Source organism: Siniperca chuatsi, linkage group LG2, assembly GCF_020085105.1.
Source record: "Siniperca chuatsi isolate FFG_IHB_CAS linkage group LG2, ASM2008510v1, whole genome shotgun sequence".
Taxonomy (NCBI): Eukaryota; Metazoa; Chordata; class Actinopteri; order Centrarchiformes; family Sinipercidae; genus Siniperca; species Siniperca chuatsi.
In genome coordinates this window covers 6,671,340-6,690,117 of record NC_058043.1, presented here as the reverse complement: position 1 = coordinate 6,690,117, position 18,778 = coordinate 6,671,340, and the positions used below count along the sequence as shown (strand labels likewise).

Sequence of the window (18,778 nt, the reverse complement as noted above, 5' to 3'; positions counted from 1 at the left end):
TCAGGCTGTTTTTCTGCCTGTTTGTAATCCAGGTGTATTGAAGAGCCCAATGGTGGCTGCAGTGACTTTGCCTCCTGCAAGTTCACTGGTCCAGTGAGTAAAAACCTTTATCTTTTTTATTTTAAATCATCGTTTTCCAGTGTTCATCTGTTTTATCAGGATTAAGAATTAAGAGAGTTTGTGGGTTCTTTTGACAAGATCCATGACAGTGTGGTGGGCAGCAGTGTAGCAAACTCAACAAACAAAACTGTATTGATCTTCCTGTCCCAGCCTGCCACAAGTTGAACTACTAAATGAGCCTAAACAGGTTTCTTATTATATCTTAGATGACATAATATCTTAAATACACATAAAATATACAAATACTGGCTCAGAAAACTAGCTGGACAGAGGGGAGAAACAGGATCACTGACCGACCGTATCTAAACACATAGCCTGATTTCCTGCTTCAGCCTGATCAATCAGTAATCTGGTTCCTCCAGAACGAGCGTGAGTGCGAGTGCCTGCCGGGGTACCTGGGTAATGGAGTCCAGTGTCTGGAGAAGGTGGTGCCCCCTGTTGACCGCTGCCTGGAAGACAACGGAGGCTGCGACCCTACGGCCGTTTGCAAGGACCTGCATTACCATGGTAACACATCTGTACTGACTTTTATTACAATGGTTATTACCATGGTAACACACCCAAAAAGCCTTTTATTACCATAGTGACAGAGATTACTACATATGTGCTGCCTTTTATTACCATAATAACACATCTACAATGACTTCTGTTACCATGGTAACACATTTAATGACTTTTAATACCATGGCAACACATCAGTAACAGGCGGATTGTTAATATCCATCCTGTAACACCAGTAATCTTGTGTTACCATGATGACACATCTGAAACGATCCAGTAGCTGCAGTGTAATCATATGTTGTATTGCCTCTGATGAGCAGGAGCCATGTTGGCTCCACAGTCCTACTCCATTGCAGTTGCTATGGTAACTGTTGATTCTACAGCAGCTGACCTTTTATAGTGTTCATGTTACCATGGTGATGTTATGAGGAACATGATTTATTAGTTCTAAGTTTGAATAGTGATTTTGGTGGTAAACAAACATCAAAGCACTCATCTAGAATCCAGCAGGCAACCCAGTGCTCGTTAAGGCCCAGAGCTCGTTAAGGCCCAGTGCTCGTTAAGGCCCAGTAATCTGAGGTTATGGTAAAGGTATGGTTATTGTGGTTCAGCCAACACAGCCGGAGTGTTCCACCTGCGCTCTCCAGAGGGGAAGTACAAGATGAACTTCAGTCAGGCCGACGCCGCCTGCCAGGCTGAGGGCGCCACGCTGGCCAACTTTAAACAGCTGGGAGACGCACAGCAGGTAAACTCACTTACATAGAGACTGGGTTTCCATAGAGACACCTCACTCATACATACACACATACTGTATATTTATAACACAAAATGTTTGAGCAGATGACCATTGTTTTTGGTAGAGAATGCAGTTATACTCTCTTCAACAGCTGTGTGAGTGAGAGCAGAGTGCACCACCTCGAATTTGTTTGGTAAAAACTAGTGTATTATTAGTTTATTGAACCTATTAATGCACGAGTATTGATCTTTTTATTCACGCTCAAAAAGAAAGCCAAAAAGTGTATATCCCCAAATGTTCAACTACATAGCCAGATTTGTGCTTGACGCACGGGGTACTGGCGTACAGCGATTGATAGGTTTTTGATTGATAGTTCAGTGTCAGATTTTACCCGTTGATAGAATCACACCACCACCAGACGGATGAATCGAGCATGATCATGTCATATTGTGATTTGATTATATTCCCCACTGTAACTATGTTTACATTATTTACTTTGTGATACAAGCAATGGTCGGAAGGTCTGCCTGGTTCCATTATCGTTTCTGGGACTATTCCCTGCAGTCACTGTATTTACGTTCTTTCATTTATTGTGATCGAGTCGTAATAGCAGTGAGCAGAAGGTTTACAGTGGAGATGTCTTTGTTACTGAAAATTAGATAAGAGCCTTTTTCAACTTGTTTAATGTTGTCTTCACTATCAACAATCTCCACCAGCATCAGAAACGTGTAGGTGAAAACACAAGCAGCCAATCAGTTTCCAGTCCCCACATGTAGCTGCTGTAGCCCCGACATGTAGTTTCAGTTTTGAGGTGTATTTTTGCTTCCAGTTAATTGTGAAGTATTATTTTCATCTTTCACCTGTCCCGATCACAGCAGTGCATTGTGATCAATCATTTATCCAGCTGTCGTCCTTCTTCTCTGGTCCTGATAGCTGGGGATGCATCTGTGCGTGGCCGGTTGGATGGAGGGGGGGAAGGTGGGATACCCGACCCGCTTCCCCTCGGCCAAGTGTGGGGACAACCACGTGGGCCTGGTTATCTACAAAGAACCTGTGGATCAGAGCAGCAAGTACGACGCCTACTGCTACAGACTCAAAGGTACTACAGTACCAAGGCAGGTCCACCCTGCTGACAGATCTGTGGAAATACTCACTGTTGTTTTTATCACTGGAGATTTTAGTTCCTGGTGTTCAGTCTTGTGCAGCATCACAGGTACTTCCACTGTAATACAAATTCTCCAGAATATTAAAGCCTAATGGATTGAGAGTTGTTCACTACACAACTGCAAAACACAATACAATCCTGACTTCTGGTAAAATCTACTGAAAGACAAATCAAAGGACACACATATGATGCTGTACAAAAAAACACCTGCTAATGGTCACCAACAAACACCACTAACAACCCTAATATACTAAAAGTATTCCTTGTGATGTTAATGTGTGTGTGCAGATGTTTCATGTGTGTGTCCCGCTGGTTACATTGGAAACGGAGACTTCTGTAATGGCGTCCTGACCAGCGTCCTCGCAACATACAGTAACTTCTCCATCTTTTATAAGGTGAGTGTGACAGTTGGACCATTTAGTTGTAAAAGGTTTATTTTTTTAATTATAACTAACATACAGTGTGTTCATAAGTGGAGTACAGTGAAATGGTTTTCACAAATGGGTGATTCCTTAAACCAGCCCAGTTCCTTTGTTCCTCTTCTGGCTCCCCTGAGTCCTGTCATCTGTTATAAAGCGCATGGCCTGTACGTATTGACCTTATGCGTTTCGGCAACAAGGAAGTGCTCTGACTGTTGTTTTGTCTTTTAACTTCCTGTCTACAAATTGAAAGGAAGTGGGGGGATATGTCGCTTTGCGTAGATGGACATCTGCTGCTTGTGATCAACCTGCCCCACATTTTAACAAATATCTGACCAGTTTTATAATATAACCTACAACATGAAGCACAGATTAAAATTTCTGACAAACATCAACCGCGATTTACATAGCAGAGCTAATTAGATCAGTTGTGCACAACAATGGGATCAGCTGGTCAATTCAAGCTGTTAATATTAGTCATGGTGACTGGTCATTGTGTTTGTAACTATATGATATGATAACAGAAGTTGTCTGAGTGGCCGTTCAAAATGTGTGCTAACAATATTTCTTCATCCCAGTAGAGACTCATTTGGTTTAAGTTATACGATTACACACAGTCCAGTTTTCCATGACATGCACTTACTATTGTGTAACAAGCTAATTATTCCAAATTATATTATCAATACAATGTATATTATGTTACATTGCTGGGTGAAAAGATGTATTTTTCATCTGGTTTAGTGATTGTGAAGAATGTAAATAATGTTCATTGCACTGATGAGTTAGAATCAGAGCTCTTGAAATTTTTCACCATAGAAACACACAGTAAGCTAGTAGTAACGTAAGTAGTTAACGCTGAAAGTAACTTTGCGCCAAAATTGTCTTTTCAATTAATTTGATATCTGCGGTGGATGTGGTGTTTTCAGGTCATATGACCACAGTCTAATCAACCTCTGTAGACCTGAATCACTTTGGATCAGCTGTTGAAAGCTCTGCATAAGTACATTTGATGTGCTTGTGTGGTGTTAGTTATAGTATTTTACAAAATAAAAGCATGCATCACAGAAGGAGGGTGGTTTTTAAGTCTTGACAAGAAATTGATTGTAAATCTAAATAACATCACTGTCCTCTCTCTCTCTCTCTCTAGTTGTTGTTGGACTATAGCGGCTCGTCCTCGGAGGGCAGACAGCTTGTAGACTTTCTGTCTAACAGGAAGTCTGAGGTCACACTGTTTGTTCCTCATAACGCCGGCTTTGCCCAAAACCAGGTGAGGTACAGCCCCAACCCTTTATTACTTATTAATTACTAAATCACTTTTTTTTTTTTTAAGTGATTTCAAGTTACTCAGACAACTGAAAGGGCTTTTACATAAGACATACAAAAGCATTTAGAAATAAAGTATTAGACATTTACAACAAAAGGATAAAAACATTTAACAGGAATTAAAAAGATTGAAGCACAGAAAAAGAAATCCTGGATGTTGACTAATGGAAACATCTAAAAAGGTAAAAAAAGAGGCCCAAGGAATGGGCCATGGGGAACTCCACATCATGTTGGTTCAGTTAGATACTTTGTTTTACTTAACTAAAAGTTAATATTAATACATATATTAGCCTTTAAGGAATCATTTCAGTAGGTCTTTTAAGTAGAAATGTACAGAGAAATGTACAATGTACTACAAACTATTATAACTACAACTACTTTAAAATACAAAAGTTAAATGTAGATGAACAGTTACCAATACATATTGTTGGAGCCATTCATAAAGGAGATAAATGCTTGTACTTTAATTAGTATTTTGTATTTACTTTAATCCTTTACTTTACAGTAAAGGATTAAAACAAAGAATGTGGACTACAGAGTTTTATGGAAGCATGTGTGAACTACATGCTTGGATTTTCAAGAAATAGACAGATCCAAACAAACACATTAACTTTTACACCTTTAGAAATGAATTAGTTCACAGTACCATCAGGTTCCAACTGACGGAGCTGTTAATGCTAAACCTAATCTGTTTCTATTCTGTGTGTTTAGACTCTGTCCGGTAGAGATCTTGAGTATCACATCTCAGCCAATCACAGCAGACGACCATTCAAGGATCTGAGACATCAGAAAGTAATTACATCCAGGCTTGGGTTCAACCTGACTGTTACCCAGGGCAACAACGAGGTCAGAAACACACACATAGATGCACCTCCCACTTCCATGAATCAAAACACAAAAAGGGAAAGGATGACAGATGTTTATTAACTTTTTTTTTCTTCATTTTGTGTCTTTGTTAATCTTTTAAATGATCTCCTGTCAGAGCTATAAGATGGTGAACCAGCGGCTGCTGTTGGATTGGGACATTCCTGCTGTAAACGGGATCATCCACATCATCGAGGCCCCGCTGACAGCGCCCCCCCCACCGGTGAGTGAAGATGGATTAACCCAGAGCACCTGAGAATTAGGGCAACGTCTTCCACTGATTCAGAGTCTGGATAATGTCCCTGGCATACGCTGTTTTAAAACCTCATACACTGGAATCAACAGTTTAAAAAACATCCATAAAACACTCATGCAAATCATACAAAAAGACACTCTTTAGATTTTGTTTGGATGTTTTCTTCAGTATCAAAAGTAATTCAGATGACTGTCAGTTTCCATGGTTACAGTGAAAACAGGAACTGTTGGAAGCTAATGCAGCATGTTTAATGGTGCAGATTCACAGGCTAAATAAAACAGGGCTCAAGGTGCAGTCACAGCTAACTCACGGACATTACACTTCAAATTTATTTATATAGTGCCAAATCATCTCAGGGCACTTTTCATATAGAACAGGTCTAGACTGTACTCTTTATATTATTTACAGAGACCCAACATTTCCCACCATGAGCAAGCATTTGGCGACAGTGGCAAGGAAAAACTCCCTTTTAAGAGGCAGAGCCAGACTCAGGGTGGGCGGCCATCTGCCGCTGCCAGTTGGTTTGAGAGAGAGCAGGAGGAAAGAACATACAGTAGCACAATGCAAGTTCCACAAACTTCCTGTTTACATCACCCAAAGCATGATGGGAACTGTAGTGCCAAAACTTAAAATCGCAAAGGTAAAAGGAAAGGAAAAGACAAAAACAACAGGTGAGACTCAATCCATCAAAAATAGACATTTGTGTTTTACACCATCTGAATTTTTTTTAATAACTACGGCTCAGAATGTCTCATCATTATGGTTCTTATATTCCTGAAACACTGACACTCTCCACTCATATACGGATATTCAATGTGTTGAAAGCCTGTGATTCAGGCAAAAAATTCTATTTAAAACTGTATCCCGGAAAATGTGTAGTAATTTAACCTTTATTTATACAGGCTAGGTTAGCTTAGCATATAATCATCAATGCTCTGTTAAAAGTCAAATAAAAATAAAACAGGAGCAGAATCATGCATAGAAGACCTTTTAAAATACAGGCTAAATGTAAATGCATCCACCTGCCAACAAAATCAAGTTAAGCGACTAAAAAAAATCAGCTGTAATAAGTTAAACTACAATTTGTGTTTCAAATGTTCAAAATAAATTGCAATATTTGTGCAGGATTTAAAAAAAAAAAAAGAGTAATAAGCCCTTGCCTTTGGCAAGCTTTCTCTTCATTAATACACCAGTTTCTCCACCTCTGTGAACATTACTTAAGAAACGTTTTTGTGATGTGCAAGATATTTTTACATTGTCTGTGGTTCTATTAAAAATGTAAAAACAGAGATTGGAAAGACAAATGTACTTACTATTCTTGGACTGTACTGATGTGTGGCAGTTCAGTGTCATGTAGTTTTTGCTTTGAGCGTGGAGTAGCTTAAGCAGCTACTCCACGTTCATTTGTTTCCACTGCAACGTCACAGCTGACCTGTGATGTTAAAGCCAAACCTGGTAAAAACCTTCCTGTTCTCTGGGAGTAAACTGAAACTTTTTTGCACATTAACCTCATTCATCATAAATAGTTTACTTTTCCGTCAAAAGCTTGCTAACAATGAGATGAAAATTTGTACTGTATCGTACCCTGCTGCAGTTCTGACCGCAGCCATCAGGTAGCGCCATGACGATCGTCCCTCTCCGGTCTGCAGCGCTGTTGCCAGGCAACAGCTACAGTTGAGGGCAGAGAGCAGATGGCTGTGTTTAGTTTCTTGGCACAGTTTTCAGAAAATGAAGATTCAATCAGCTGAGTTTCCACCCTGATAACATCACAAGTCTGATCAATATTCATGATGTGGGACACAAAAGATGATGAAGACTAGATCATAACAGATTAATCTAAAGCCTCTAGCGAAATAACAATTATTCTGTCCCCCCCCCAAATGACTAATGTTCAGCGTTCACTTTCCACTCCAAATACTGACTGTGGACAGAGTCGGTTTAACACATTTTGATCTCAGACATGTGAATCTTCTTCAGGTTTTTTTATTTTAACAGTAAAGTTCTAATCTTTAATTTCTTCGATTACATAAATTGTGAATTGACGGCTTTGGATTTAATCGTGCCTGCGTTCTATCTGAACGCACCTCAATAATTCTGTATCAGGATCTCCAGTATTTGGATCAAGTAGCTGGTGAAAACTGAGGCGTAAGAGTCAGTAGCCTGCAGCTGTTACTACAGTATAGTGATACACATTTAATCAGTTGTTGACACAGCCGTCACATTATATCACAGGTCCTGCTGAGATGTCACAGTGGAAACAGAAATCATTGAGGTGTATTACAGCTCAAACGCACTGTTTAAACTGTGGAAAAACTACATGGCATATTTAACAAATAACTAGGGCTGTCCAGAATACCATTTTTGGGGCTTCAAAGCTTCGACGTAAGAAGTTGTCAACTCGTATAACATTCACTTCACCTGTCTCCTCTGCTCCTTGTCTCTTCATGGTTACAGTTGGATGTACAAAAGAAAGGAGTCAAATTAAATCATTTGAGAGCAAAGTTTAGTTATTTAAAGGCGCAATTGAATTAATTTGATGAAAAGACATTTAAATATGTTCTCTGACACAACAGACTGCATATTACTGAGCTTTTGGGTATCAAATAAATCAATATAAATATGCCTACAGCCTGTGGAAAAATAAACTGCAGATTGAAACAAACGCTCCACACAATTCCCAAATTCCCCTTGAATCTTTATTAAAGAGATTAATTATTATTTTGAGCACATTCCCAAGTGTCAGAGTGGAGACGACATGTAGTCTGGAGGATTAACCAGAAACAGGCCTGAGTGCTGATGTTTTATGGTCTCCTCCTCTGAGCGTCATCAGGTTATCACATCTACACAAGGTCACTGAGTTCTCAACAACACTCACCAAACCACCAACTGTTCACTGCAGTCTGAACTCGCAGCCTTGAGTCAGGAAACAACAACAACACAATGTCAAAATACTCAAACACTAAAGTAAGTCAGTTCTCAATCTGGAGAAGTTTGTTAAAGCCGATCACATGGGAACTTAACATGGTCAAACAGATTTTGTAAAAAACAGTTTTTTTTTTAAACATTAAAAAAGCTGAAGACCCACCTCTGAATTTCTTTTTTTACATTAACTCTCACATCAAAGCTGAAGTAAAACATTAAATGAGATGAGAAAAAAAAAAATGAAAATGCCCATCATCTGCTCTCCCAAAAAAGTCAAGTCTGGAGAAGGCAACAGAGACGGCACGGTACTCTAACGACAGTCAGCCCGTTAAACCTCCATTCTGCCCCCTCCTGCTCTCTGATCACCTATACTGTGTTTTACTACAGCCAAATTAACAATATAGTTTGTCATTTACATGTTTTCCTGTGTGTTGTTAGACAATTGAGCAAGTAAGAAATAGATGTAGTCACAGCTTAAATACTACCTGATTGACCAGCAGACATTGCAAGCTGCTGATCAAACACATTTTATGACCGCGACATCGTCTGACAAAGTTGACGTCAACACGTTAGCAAATAGATGAAGGAGCCTTTGCGACTCCTGGTGGCTGAAAAGAGACCGGCATTTTGGATTTGTCAGTAGGTAGACATGAAAAAAATCATGCCCACTGGAGAACACTAATGTTAAAATAAATACACATAAAAAAAAAAAAACACACCAAGGAGATATTTATGCATTACTTAAAGAAATAATCTCAAAGATTTTCATTTCAATAAATGTCTGTTAAGTCACTATCGCCAAATGAACACAATGGTGATTGAGCCTATGGCCCATTGATGAAAGTCCTTGCATTTGCAGTATTAAGAACTGTGTGTCTGTGGCGACATTCCCGGAAAAAATGCTGTACGAAGTTCCAGCTAATGCAAACCAAACATTTCCTACAGCTGCAGCTTCACGTTAAGAGTATTTAACTGGCAAAACACAAGTTGACTTTTATTATGTAGTCACAGGAAATGCAATGTGTTTGTCAGTGAGATTAGCACTGACCGCTATCTTTCATCAAAAATGCGTCTACAAAATCATTCGACATTTTTTGACAGCGGATCAGTTTGAAATACTGCAGGGAGTAATGGAACAAGAAGGAGCCGCCACAGTGAGCTGTTAGATGAAGAGCTGCAGGCGACAGGCTGCACTCCTCCAACTTCTCAGTGAGGTAACCACCTCCTTTCACTGCGCCCTGCTGTTTGCGGACTCATGCCGTGTGCAGCATTAAATCTGATCATGGTTGCTTACAGAATGATGGAAAAAGGACAATTATTGCCTGACTTCTTTATTAAATCGACTATAGTGTGTTTTGCTGCACCCAGAATTGTATAGTGTAGTATTAAACCGTATTTGCTGATACCGACAGCAACTAGATGTCAACCAGGACTGAAATCTTAAGGATAATGCAAAAATGTTAGTCCTCACAAAAACTCAAACCCTTGTGTAAACTGAGAGCCTCAAAAATCTGTCAACATCACACTAACCTGTAAACATTCAGACTTTGATGAACTTACTCATAAAATCTGACTTTGATGAGTTGGTTATCAATCTTTCTTTCCTCCACATCCTGTAAACAGGTTCTTCCTCTTGTGATGAAAAACAAAATGGCTGCCAGAGTCAGTCATGGACATGGGACTAGGATCAGTCCTGTTTGTCTTCTGACTGGATCTTTAACATTAATTGGTTAAATTAAAAATAAAGCTGGTGGTGATGACCTGGCACAGAGAGTCACGTCTCCCTGGCGACAGTGAAGTAAAGTGTTGCCATGGTAATTAGAGCTGGACAGGTGTGTGTGTGCGCATGTGAGTGAGTGTGTGAGAGATCCAGGGGTGAGGATTAAAAGGTTTAATGTGATGTCCTCATATGTAGTAATTCTCGTTTGTGTTTGTCATACCTGTCATCTCCAGAGCTCCCATGATGCTTCCCGAGGCAACGCCCACTCAAGCGGCACAGTGTCAGCCATCTTGGTGTCAGTGTTGCTGGTGTGTGTGTTGGCTGCACTCGGCTACTATGTCTTCAAACACAAGACCGACGCCTTCCGCTTCCACTACTTCAGAGTGAGACACACACACACACACACACACAGACAGAGACAGAAGTGGTGTGAGCTGATATTGTTCCCAGTAAGCACTCGTTGACCTGCAGGTTAAAACTGGACTGAATTTGGTTGAAAAATTTTAATGTTTTTAGTTGTCTTTGTTACATGACACATTTTTTCAACAGAATTTTTAATTAATTAAAAACATTTAAAAAGTTGCAGGAAATTTGATTTCGAATTGCATTTCTTCCATATTTATAAGTAGGAGTGCATGTGATGTAATGTGCAAAGATTTTGAGGTTACAGAAAACATCAAAACAACTAAAAATCACCATTGACTGTTATGATTTTTCTCTCGGCAGTCCAGATGCCAGGGTGGTATAAACGTTTCAAATAGATTTAAATACAATTAAGAAGACTTTAGATTAGATTCAACTTTATTGTACACATGTACATGTACAAGGCAATGAAATGCAGTTTAGGTCTGACCAGAAGTGCAATAAGCAAGTGCAGGATTTAAAGTGTGTGCATAAATGCAGGATTGAGCAATATTATGAAGATATTTTACAAGTGGTACTATGGGCATTATATACAGATGGCATTACTATAAACAGAAGTATACTGATGGATATGTACAATAATGAATTGGACTGGGCAGAACAGCAGTGCAATGAATATTAAGTAGTGCAAATTATGGACAGAAATAGTTAGTGCAGTAGATGAGTTATTGCAGTATATGTATAAATAAATAGTCTGGTGGTCTAGTGCAAATGAACATGTGGTACATGCAGCAAAAACAATATAGCAGCATTTAAAGTTAAGGTAAATGAGGGGACAGTGGAATCAGCGGGGGGCAGAGTTCAGTAGGAAGACCTACACCTGAGGCGCCTGCAGGAGGGCAGGGGAGAAAACCGCCTCTGGGTTCGGTGAGAGGAGTCCTTAAGAATGCTGCGGGCTCGACGCAGACAGCGTTTCCTCTGGACGTCCTCAATGGCTGGAAGTGGAGTCCCTGTGATGCGCTGGGCAGTTTTCACCACCCGCTGCAGTGCCTTGCGCTCTGCAGCAGAGCAGTCCCCATACCAGACTGTGACACAGTTGGTTAGGATGCTCTCTACTGTGCAGCGTTAGACTTTCACCAGGATAGCTGAGGACAGTTGGGTCTTCATCAGTGTCCTCAGGAAGAAGAGGCGCTGGTGAGCCTTCTTGACCAGGCAGGAGGTGTTGGTGGTCCAGGACAGGTTCTTCGAAATATGGGTCCCCAGGAACTTGAAGCTGGAGACACGCTCAACAGCCACCCCGTTAATGTGGATGGGGTCATGTGTGCCTCCTCTCTCCTTCCTGAAGTCCACGATGAGCTCCTTTGTCTTGGAGGTGTAGTATCGTCTGCAAACTTGATGATGGCGTTAGATCCATGCGCAGGCCTGCAGTCGAGCGTGAAGAGGGAGTAGAGGAAGGGGTACTCAGCACACAGCCTGTCTGTGGAGTACGCCAGTGTTGAGTGTGATGGTGGTGGAGCAGTTGTGACACTACAGGTCCAGTGTGGATGGGAAGAAGTCCTTTAGGTGTGCCAGGACCAACCGCTCAAAACACTTCATAACAATGGGTGTGAGCAGCTTCACCAAGTTCGACCAAATGAAACATCAAATATGCATATACATGATATAGAGCAGGTTTTTCACCAAGTTCGACCAAATGGGGAGCAGGTTTTTGGATTGGAGGCAAATGCATCATGGCCTTGAACTCACCTGATCAATGATATATCAGTATATAACCAATATGTCCCTACCAGAGATGGTGTAAAAAAGGCTATTGATGATATCAATGATATTTCATAAGGCAGCTGTTAAGGCTAACCTTATAAAACACAAACTGAAGCCTGTTAAAAAGCAAAACGCTGACAAATGGCATGATCAGAAAGACTTCAGAAAAATATCAAATGAAAAACATTGCCAACCAAACAACCCAGCCTTACGCATTAGGTACAATGAGATTTTAAACAAATATATAACATACAGTTAGGAACAAAAAACAAAATTATTCCCACAAAAGACTTGAAGATACGCCATCAATTAAAATCAATGTGGAACAACTTCAACACAAAGCAACCACAAGTACTACCCATCCAAAATGGTGACATCTGGAGGGCACATTTTGAAAATCTGTATAAAGAATACAAATAAATCTAATTAATTTAGATTAATGAAGAAACTATTAAAGACAACCAAAACCCTTACTTGGGAAGAATTGACCACACAGACAAAGTCTCTCCAGGCAAGAAAAGCTTGTAATCCAAACAGCATTAAAAATTAAATGCTCAAATGCAGGGTTGAAGTTGTTCAATATCATATTACAGTCAGGATGTTTTCCCGACATCTGGTGCAAAGGGCTCATTTCCCCCATTCATAAGAGTGGGGACAAATCAGACCCTGGTAACTACCATGGCATCTGTGTCAGCAGTTGTCTAGGTAAACACGATTTCCTTGAAGGACACTCCATCTTGAGTAAAAATCTAGTTGGCTTCCTCCCAAAACACCACACCACCGACCATGTTAACAAACATGTACACTAAACAAAAAATAGATAGAAAGATATTCTAAGATATTCACTTGTTTTATTGACTTCAAGAAAGCTTTCAACGCTATTTGGCATGATGGGCTCTATTACAGACTTTTACTTTGTGGTATAGGGGGCAAAATGTATGATCTGGTTAAATCAGTGTATTTGGAAAATAGGTGTGCTGTAAAAAAAAATTGGAGACAAACAAACCCTCCAAACCCAAGACCTGAGCCCAGAAAAGAGTCCCTCTCACACTCACAACAACACTGCTTTCCAAACACCAATCAGAGTAAACCAAATTATAACACAATGTAAAGAAACCTATTTGGGACATTAGAAAGAAGAAACCAAAAGCCAAAGTAGATTTGAATGTTATCTGGCCCTAAAAGAGATGATGAATTGGCAGAATATCTCTCTACTGTCAGAGATAGAAAGCAGAGACAGATCCTAACCAAGTACAGGCTCAGTGACCACAAACTAGCAATCGAAAAAGGAAGACACAAAAAATCCTCGCAACCAAAAGAAAAAAAGAATATGTGGTCATTGTTCAACAGGTGAGGTTGAAACAGAGATGTACTTCCTCCTACAATGTACAACATTGACTGAAATAAGGATGTTTACTTTAACAAGTTCAACTCTGTAATCTCAGATTTCAAAGAGCTAAATGACCTCTCAAAATTAAAAATACTCCTAGGAAAAGGAAACATGGCAGATCTTGCTGCCCAATATGTATCTACTTGCCACAACCTGAGGGACAGTGAATGACCACACATTCATTCATAAAAAAAAAAAAACAAACTTAAATAAATAGTCAAATATTCAGCGGTGGAAATGGACTTCTTTAGACTTCTGGAGGCGACTTTGTTAGTTTTAGTCTGACTTTGGATGGAATTATTTTTAATACAAGGACACGTCACTCAATGTAATTAGCTCCTCTTTCATCCTCCCGCACCGCGGCCACTTTCCCTGCACATGTGTACTTGTAAAAAGCCGATTAAGGACCTGGTTACATGTATGTGTACATGGCCAACAAATGGGCATCCTCCAGTAGAAATCAGGCTTCTCTAATCCCCTCACTGATTAAGGAAACCGGGTTTCTTGCTTACATGACGTTTAAGAAATCAGCTTACTGGAGAAAGCTGACTGTAACCCGGTTACTTTGTGCATGTAAACACTGATTAGTCACTGTAACGGAATTTAAGAATTTTTAAAATGTTTGTAAATTAAAAATGTTTGCACATTCTAGTGTTTGTTTTAGTATTGTTTTGTTTGACTGATGACTGCAGCTTTTATGCTGCCAATCCTTAAAAAAATAAAATAAATAAATAAATAATGTTTGAGTTACATAATTTAGTTTTAAAAGATTTTAAAGTATGACTTTAAACCAAGTCTAGCCCGGTTTTAACCTGGACGTTAAAATGTCTCAAAACCTGCATACCAGCAAATCAGTGCTTAATGGGTACTGACTTCTTTGACATATCAGAGCCTTAATCACTGCATATTGTTTCATTCACTGACCTTACATTACAAATGTCATGACGAAAAGCCATATAATTACAGATTGTTTTACTAAAACCAGAAAGTACTTTTTTTTCCCCACAAGGGTTTTATTCAGATAATAAACTCTTTGGTTAAATGACACCTGAGAGTTTCATATGTTGTGGGATAAATGAAATTCATTAATCTGTTTCTCAAATGTGATTTAGCTGCTGGTAGTTTACTGTTGCCCTGTAAGAGCTGACAGTTATTACTGTTTCCTCTGTGACAGAATGAGGATGAGGACAGTGCGGCGGGCGGCAGGACGAAGCCCACCCTGGTCTCCATTCCTAACCCCCTGTACAGCGGCTCCAGAGCCTTCTCCGAGCCGTTTGCGGTGAGTTGACCGATCAGAGTTTGACTGAACATTTACATCAGCAGGAGAGTCTGAGCTGCTAACTGTTTCTTAAACTAAACCACTGAGGATCAAGTCTGAGCAGGTATTCAGACTAAAAACAGCCCTGTGTTAAAACAACGCAAGGTGTTACTGCGGGTACGTGTGAGACATTTTACTCTGTTCTGTCCACCTCCACCGCTAGTGTTGCAGTGCTGCTCTACTTTATGACAGCTGGCTCTACAGTGCGACCACGTCGCTGCATATCCAAGAGAAAATTAGAGGGTGTGAATGTGAAACATTATTTGGGCACACCAGTGAGTGACTCTTCAGGCAGAGAGGTTGGCAAAGTGCACAGATTTGCTAAGCTATGATGCTACTTATCATTAGCAAAGAGAAAAGAAGAACACTCCTTTTGTTACTGTCCCTCCTCCACAGCTCAACAAGGAAGCACTGTGCAGGGAAATAAAGAGGACATTTTGTACTAAATAGACGGTAACTTTGAGTCAGTAAAATCAAGTGGATATCTTACAGACTGCTGAGGCTTCATATTAGCTTCACAAAACTCTGGGAAAAACCCCACCCCCATCATCACTTCCACTGGAAGCACAAGCAAGCAACACCTATTTCAATGTTCATATGGGAACCTAACTATTGTTTTAAGACAGACTTGAAAAATTGCAAACCTATCCTTTAGGGACACTTTGACCTGTGATTCTGTCTGTTGTTGTGAATCTTATTGTTTGGTTTGTCTGTTTAACAGGTTCTTTCCATACTTTCAAAAACAATCCCAATCTGTAGTTTGCATCCCAGTCTGGATTCTTGTTTTCAGTTATCACTTTTTTTATTAATTTTCTCTGAGCAGAAATGCACCCCTAGAGGCCATAGCCTCTATGAAACTAGGTCGGGACGCCCTGGTAGCTCACCTGGTAGAGCACGCGCCCCATTTGCTGCATGTCATCCCATCTCTCTCCCCCCCTTTTCTGTCTATCTTCGGCTGTAGTATCAAATAAACGCAACCCCCATAAAAGGTGAAGAGAATCAAAAATCCAGACCACTTTCTGCCCTCTGAACTTCAGCAGGGGACTGTCTGAAATCATATTTCTCTTTAATTCTGTGCATGATGCTATCTTTTTCTGTTCTTTGCTTTCTTCTCCCCTTTAAGCTCCTTGAACACCCTGAGGGGATGGATGAAACAAACGGCCATAAATATTCATTTTATGACCAAATGTATGTGGACAACTCCCCACATACTTTAGGTGTACTTTTGGTGCTGGTTTCCTGATTTGATCATTTTCTCTCCTTCCTACAGGATGCCAGTCAGGGGATTGAGCCAGCAGAACCTGAAGAACCACCAAATATTCTGGACCTGGACTAGTAAAACTGGAGCTGTCTGTTTACATACCACAATAACCTGTTGGCTTATCATGCTTCAGCTTTTACTCTGTTCATCTGTATCCAAATAAGAAATAAAAGTCATCTGTTTACCCAGATGCCCTCTGGGAGGAAAAACAAATCAATTTTTTTTTTATTAGCAATGGATCAAATGATTCAGTGTAATGTGAAAGTGTTTCTGGTAATTGTGAACCCAGAGAGAATCACCACCAACTCTGCCGCTCTATGGTGCGTTTTAGCCTCTTTTAGCTGCTAGTTTTATATTTACCGTTTGGATCAGTCTCAGTGTTTCCAGCAGCAGCAGGCAACTATATTAATCAAACAAGCTCTGATAAATACATTGTACACTACCTGCTCAGCACCAAGTGGAGCATCTAACAGCTAAAGAGCCAGATGGACAAAACCAGAGCTAAAAAGGAGAGGATGAGGAAGTAGGTAGCTGTTTGCAAACATGTTAGCCACAGCTACCTTAAGTATTGTAATAAAAAAAAAAAAAAAAGATACCAGTGTTAATGACTTTTCAGTGTCTTCTATCAGGCTATGATGGACAAAAGCTCTGCGACAAAAGAGCTTGGCTTTAGACTTTACACAGACATTTATATTTGCATTAAGGGTTTTTTGATCACTAATAGGCAGAAAAGCTCTCAAACAAACTCTTATGGCTAAGAAACTTATGACTAACATGTTAGCAATCAGCTTTCACATCTAACACACACTCATTTTTGTGTCCACCTGATGAACGTAAATCCAATATTAACTCATTTTAGCTCTGGTTTGGTCTCTACTAACTAATGAAAAAATATGTTGCTCTTTAGCTTCCACTTTCGTCACCAGCTTGTCGCTAACTGTCTGCCATTTGATGCTGGGCATCAAGGGAGACAAAACAAGCTGTGTAGAGGTGCGGAGTTTGTTATTAATTGTGCCTTAGAGCTCCATTGTTGTCCAAAGAAAATATTAAACACATCAATAAGCCACACTGTTGCACTGGGTGCCATGTTCCTTCATTATTATGAACACACACACTGTAGGTTATTTTGACTCAATCCCACACACATCCTCCTGCTGCCGGAAATATTAGAGCACCAAATTTATATGAAAATAGTCCCCAACAAATGTAACGTTTGCTGAAAACTAAAGGGTCCGGCTGTTAGAAAATTTATGAGCCTTTAAAAAATATTTAATTATAGAGTTGTATACATTTATATACCTGAAACTGGCTAAACATTAAAAGTAAAGAACTGCCACACTGGAGCAGCTGCATTTCCTCAAACAACCAAAATGTCCACCATTATTTAAAATCACAACCTCTGAGAAGACAGTAAACTTTATCCATCTGCCGCTGTTTTGTCAAATCATTGACGGTGTTGTGTGTCAGCAGAGAGGCTCTGTGAATGTGCTGAGTTTGTCAGAAAACAGTTAAACGACATTAGTGACAGTGTGGAGGAAATCACTGCAGGCTTGTCTGACACTGGTGATACCATCGACCTCCACAAACCTTACAGGCAGATGGTGATCTGATGTCATCATGGGTAGGTTGTTGTAATGTGTTTCTATTGGCTGCACTGACATCACATGACAAAGGATCCGCAATGAACGGTCACCTAGTAATGACAGGCCCTACTCACCTCAAGATGCATGCACAATCATGCAAACACACACAGATTCATGCGTGAGTCTGTGGTGTTGGAATTAATTTTTTTAAGTTAATTACAGCTATAGCCGGTTAGGACACAGCTGGAAAACAGGAACTAGCTAGCCTGGTTCTGTCCAACATTTACAATATCAACACCTAACGTCTTGTTTTGTTTCATCCAAATAAAAACCTAATTGTAAAAACAACAATTTGCTGTTTTAGGAGAAGTTATGTGCCTAACTATTTCTTGCCTCTGAGCAGTTGCCAGGTGACCCGCAAAAAAGGTTACTGCTTTTCTGGGCTGTGCTGTTCTCAACTGCTCCAACAATTTGTACTTTGGAAAGAAATACAATAAATCTAAATCCATAAAACTCTGCTCCATGAAATCTATTTCACTTTTACTCATCTCCACAAAAACTTTGTGTTCCACTTACATACTAAGCGGCATGCCAACCGACCAGTCAAGTACCAAAATAAGTTATAGTATAAGTTATAAAATAAAATTAAGAAAAAAATGCCAAACACTGCTTTTTCAGTTTTATCATTGTAAGTAATCGTAGAAAAGGTTTCAGTTGTAGTCATCTGGACACTGTTTTCAGAATCAAGACGTTTCGGCTCCCATCCGGAAGTCATTCTCAATTGTGAAAAAATGGGACGGGAACTAGAAATTTAAGCTACTCTGTGTTACGTAAGCCCTGCCCTCAGGAAGGAATCTGCCTGAGTATCTGTTAATAGCTAGTTACACCTGAAACTGACCTAATAGTTTCCAAGATGGCCCAGTAATCAGTAATCAGGCCTATTGTTTTCTGGCTGCATCTACTTCATCACTGTTAAGTACCTGATTAGCATGTGATTGGCGTGACCAAGGTGATAATAAACTGTGATAGACTTTGGGCAGATTGAATCTCAGACCACCATTTCTGTTCAAAGAGGG

At 39.9% G+C, this 18,778-nt stretch overlaps 1 protein-coding gene across 3 annotated transcripts in view; it reads left to right on the top strand.

The window, feature by feature from the left end:
* The window catches only part of stab1 (stabilin 1), a 100,584-nt gene extending 84,257 nt beyond the window's left edge, over positions 1-16,327 (top strand). For all 3 annotated transcript variants that reach the window (XM_044165532.1, XM_044165522.1, XM_044165540.1), the window contains exons 60-70: positions 33-93; positions 483-627; positions 1,233-1,366; positions 2,291-2,456; positions 2,811-2,917; positions 4,089-4,208; positions 4,976-5,110; positions 5,247-5,351; positions 10,260-10,409; positions 14,715-14,819; positions 16,129-16,327. In XM_044165532.1, the coding sequence (XP_044021467.1) occupies positions 33-93; positions 483-627; positions 1,233-1,366; positions 2,291-2,456; positions 2,811-2,917; positions 4,089-4,208; positions 4,976-5,110; positions 5,247-5,351; positions 10,260-10,409; positions 14,715-14,819; positions 16,129-16,194 (1,294 nt within the window). In that variant the 3' untranslated portion in view covers positions 16,195-16,327. The remainder of the gene's footprint in view (positions 1-32; positions 94-482; positions 628-1,232; positions 1,367-2,290; positions 2,457-2,810; positions 2,918-4,088; positions 4,209-4,975; positions 5,111-5,246; positions 5,352-10,259; positions 10,410-14,714; positions 14,820-16,128) is intronic.
* Positions 16,328-18,778: the final 2,451 nt, after the last annotated feature.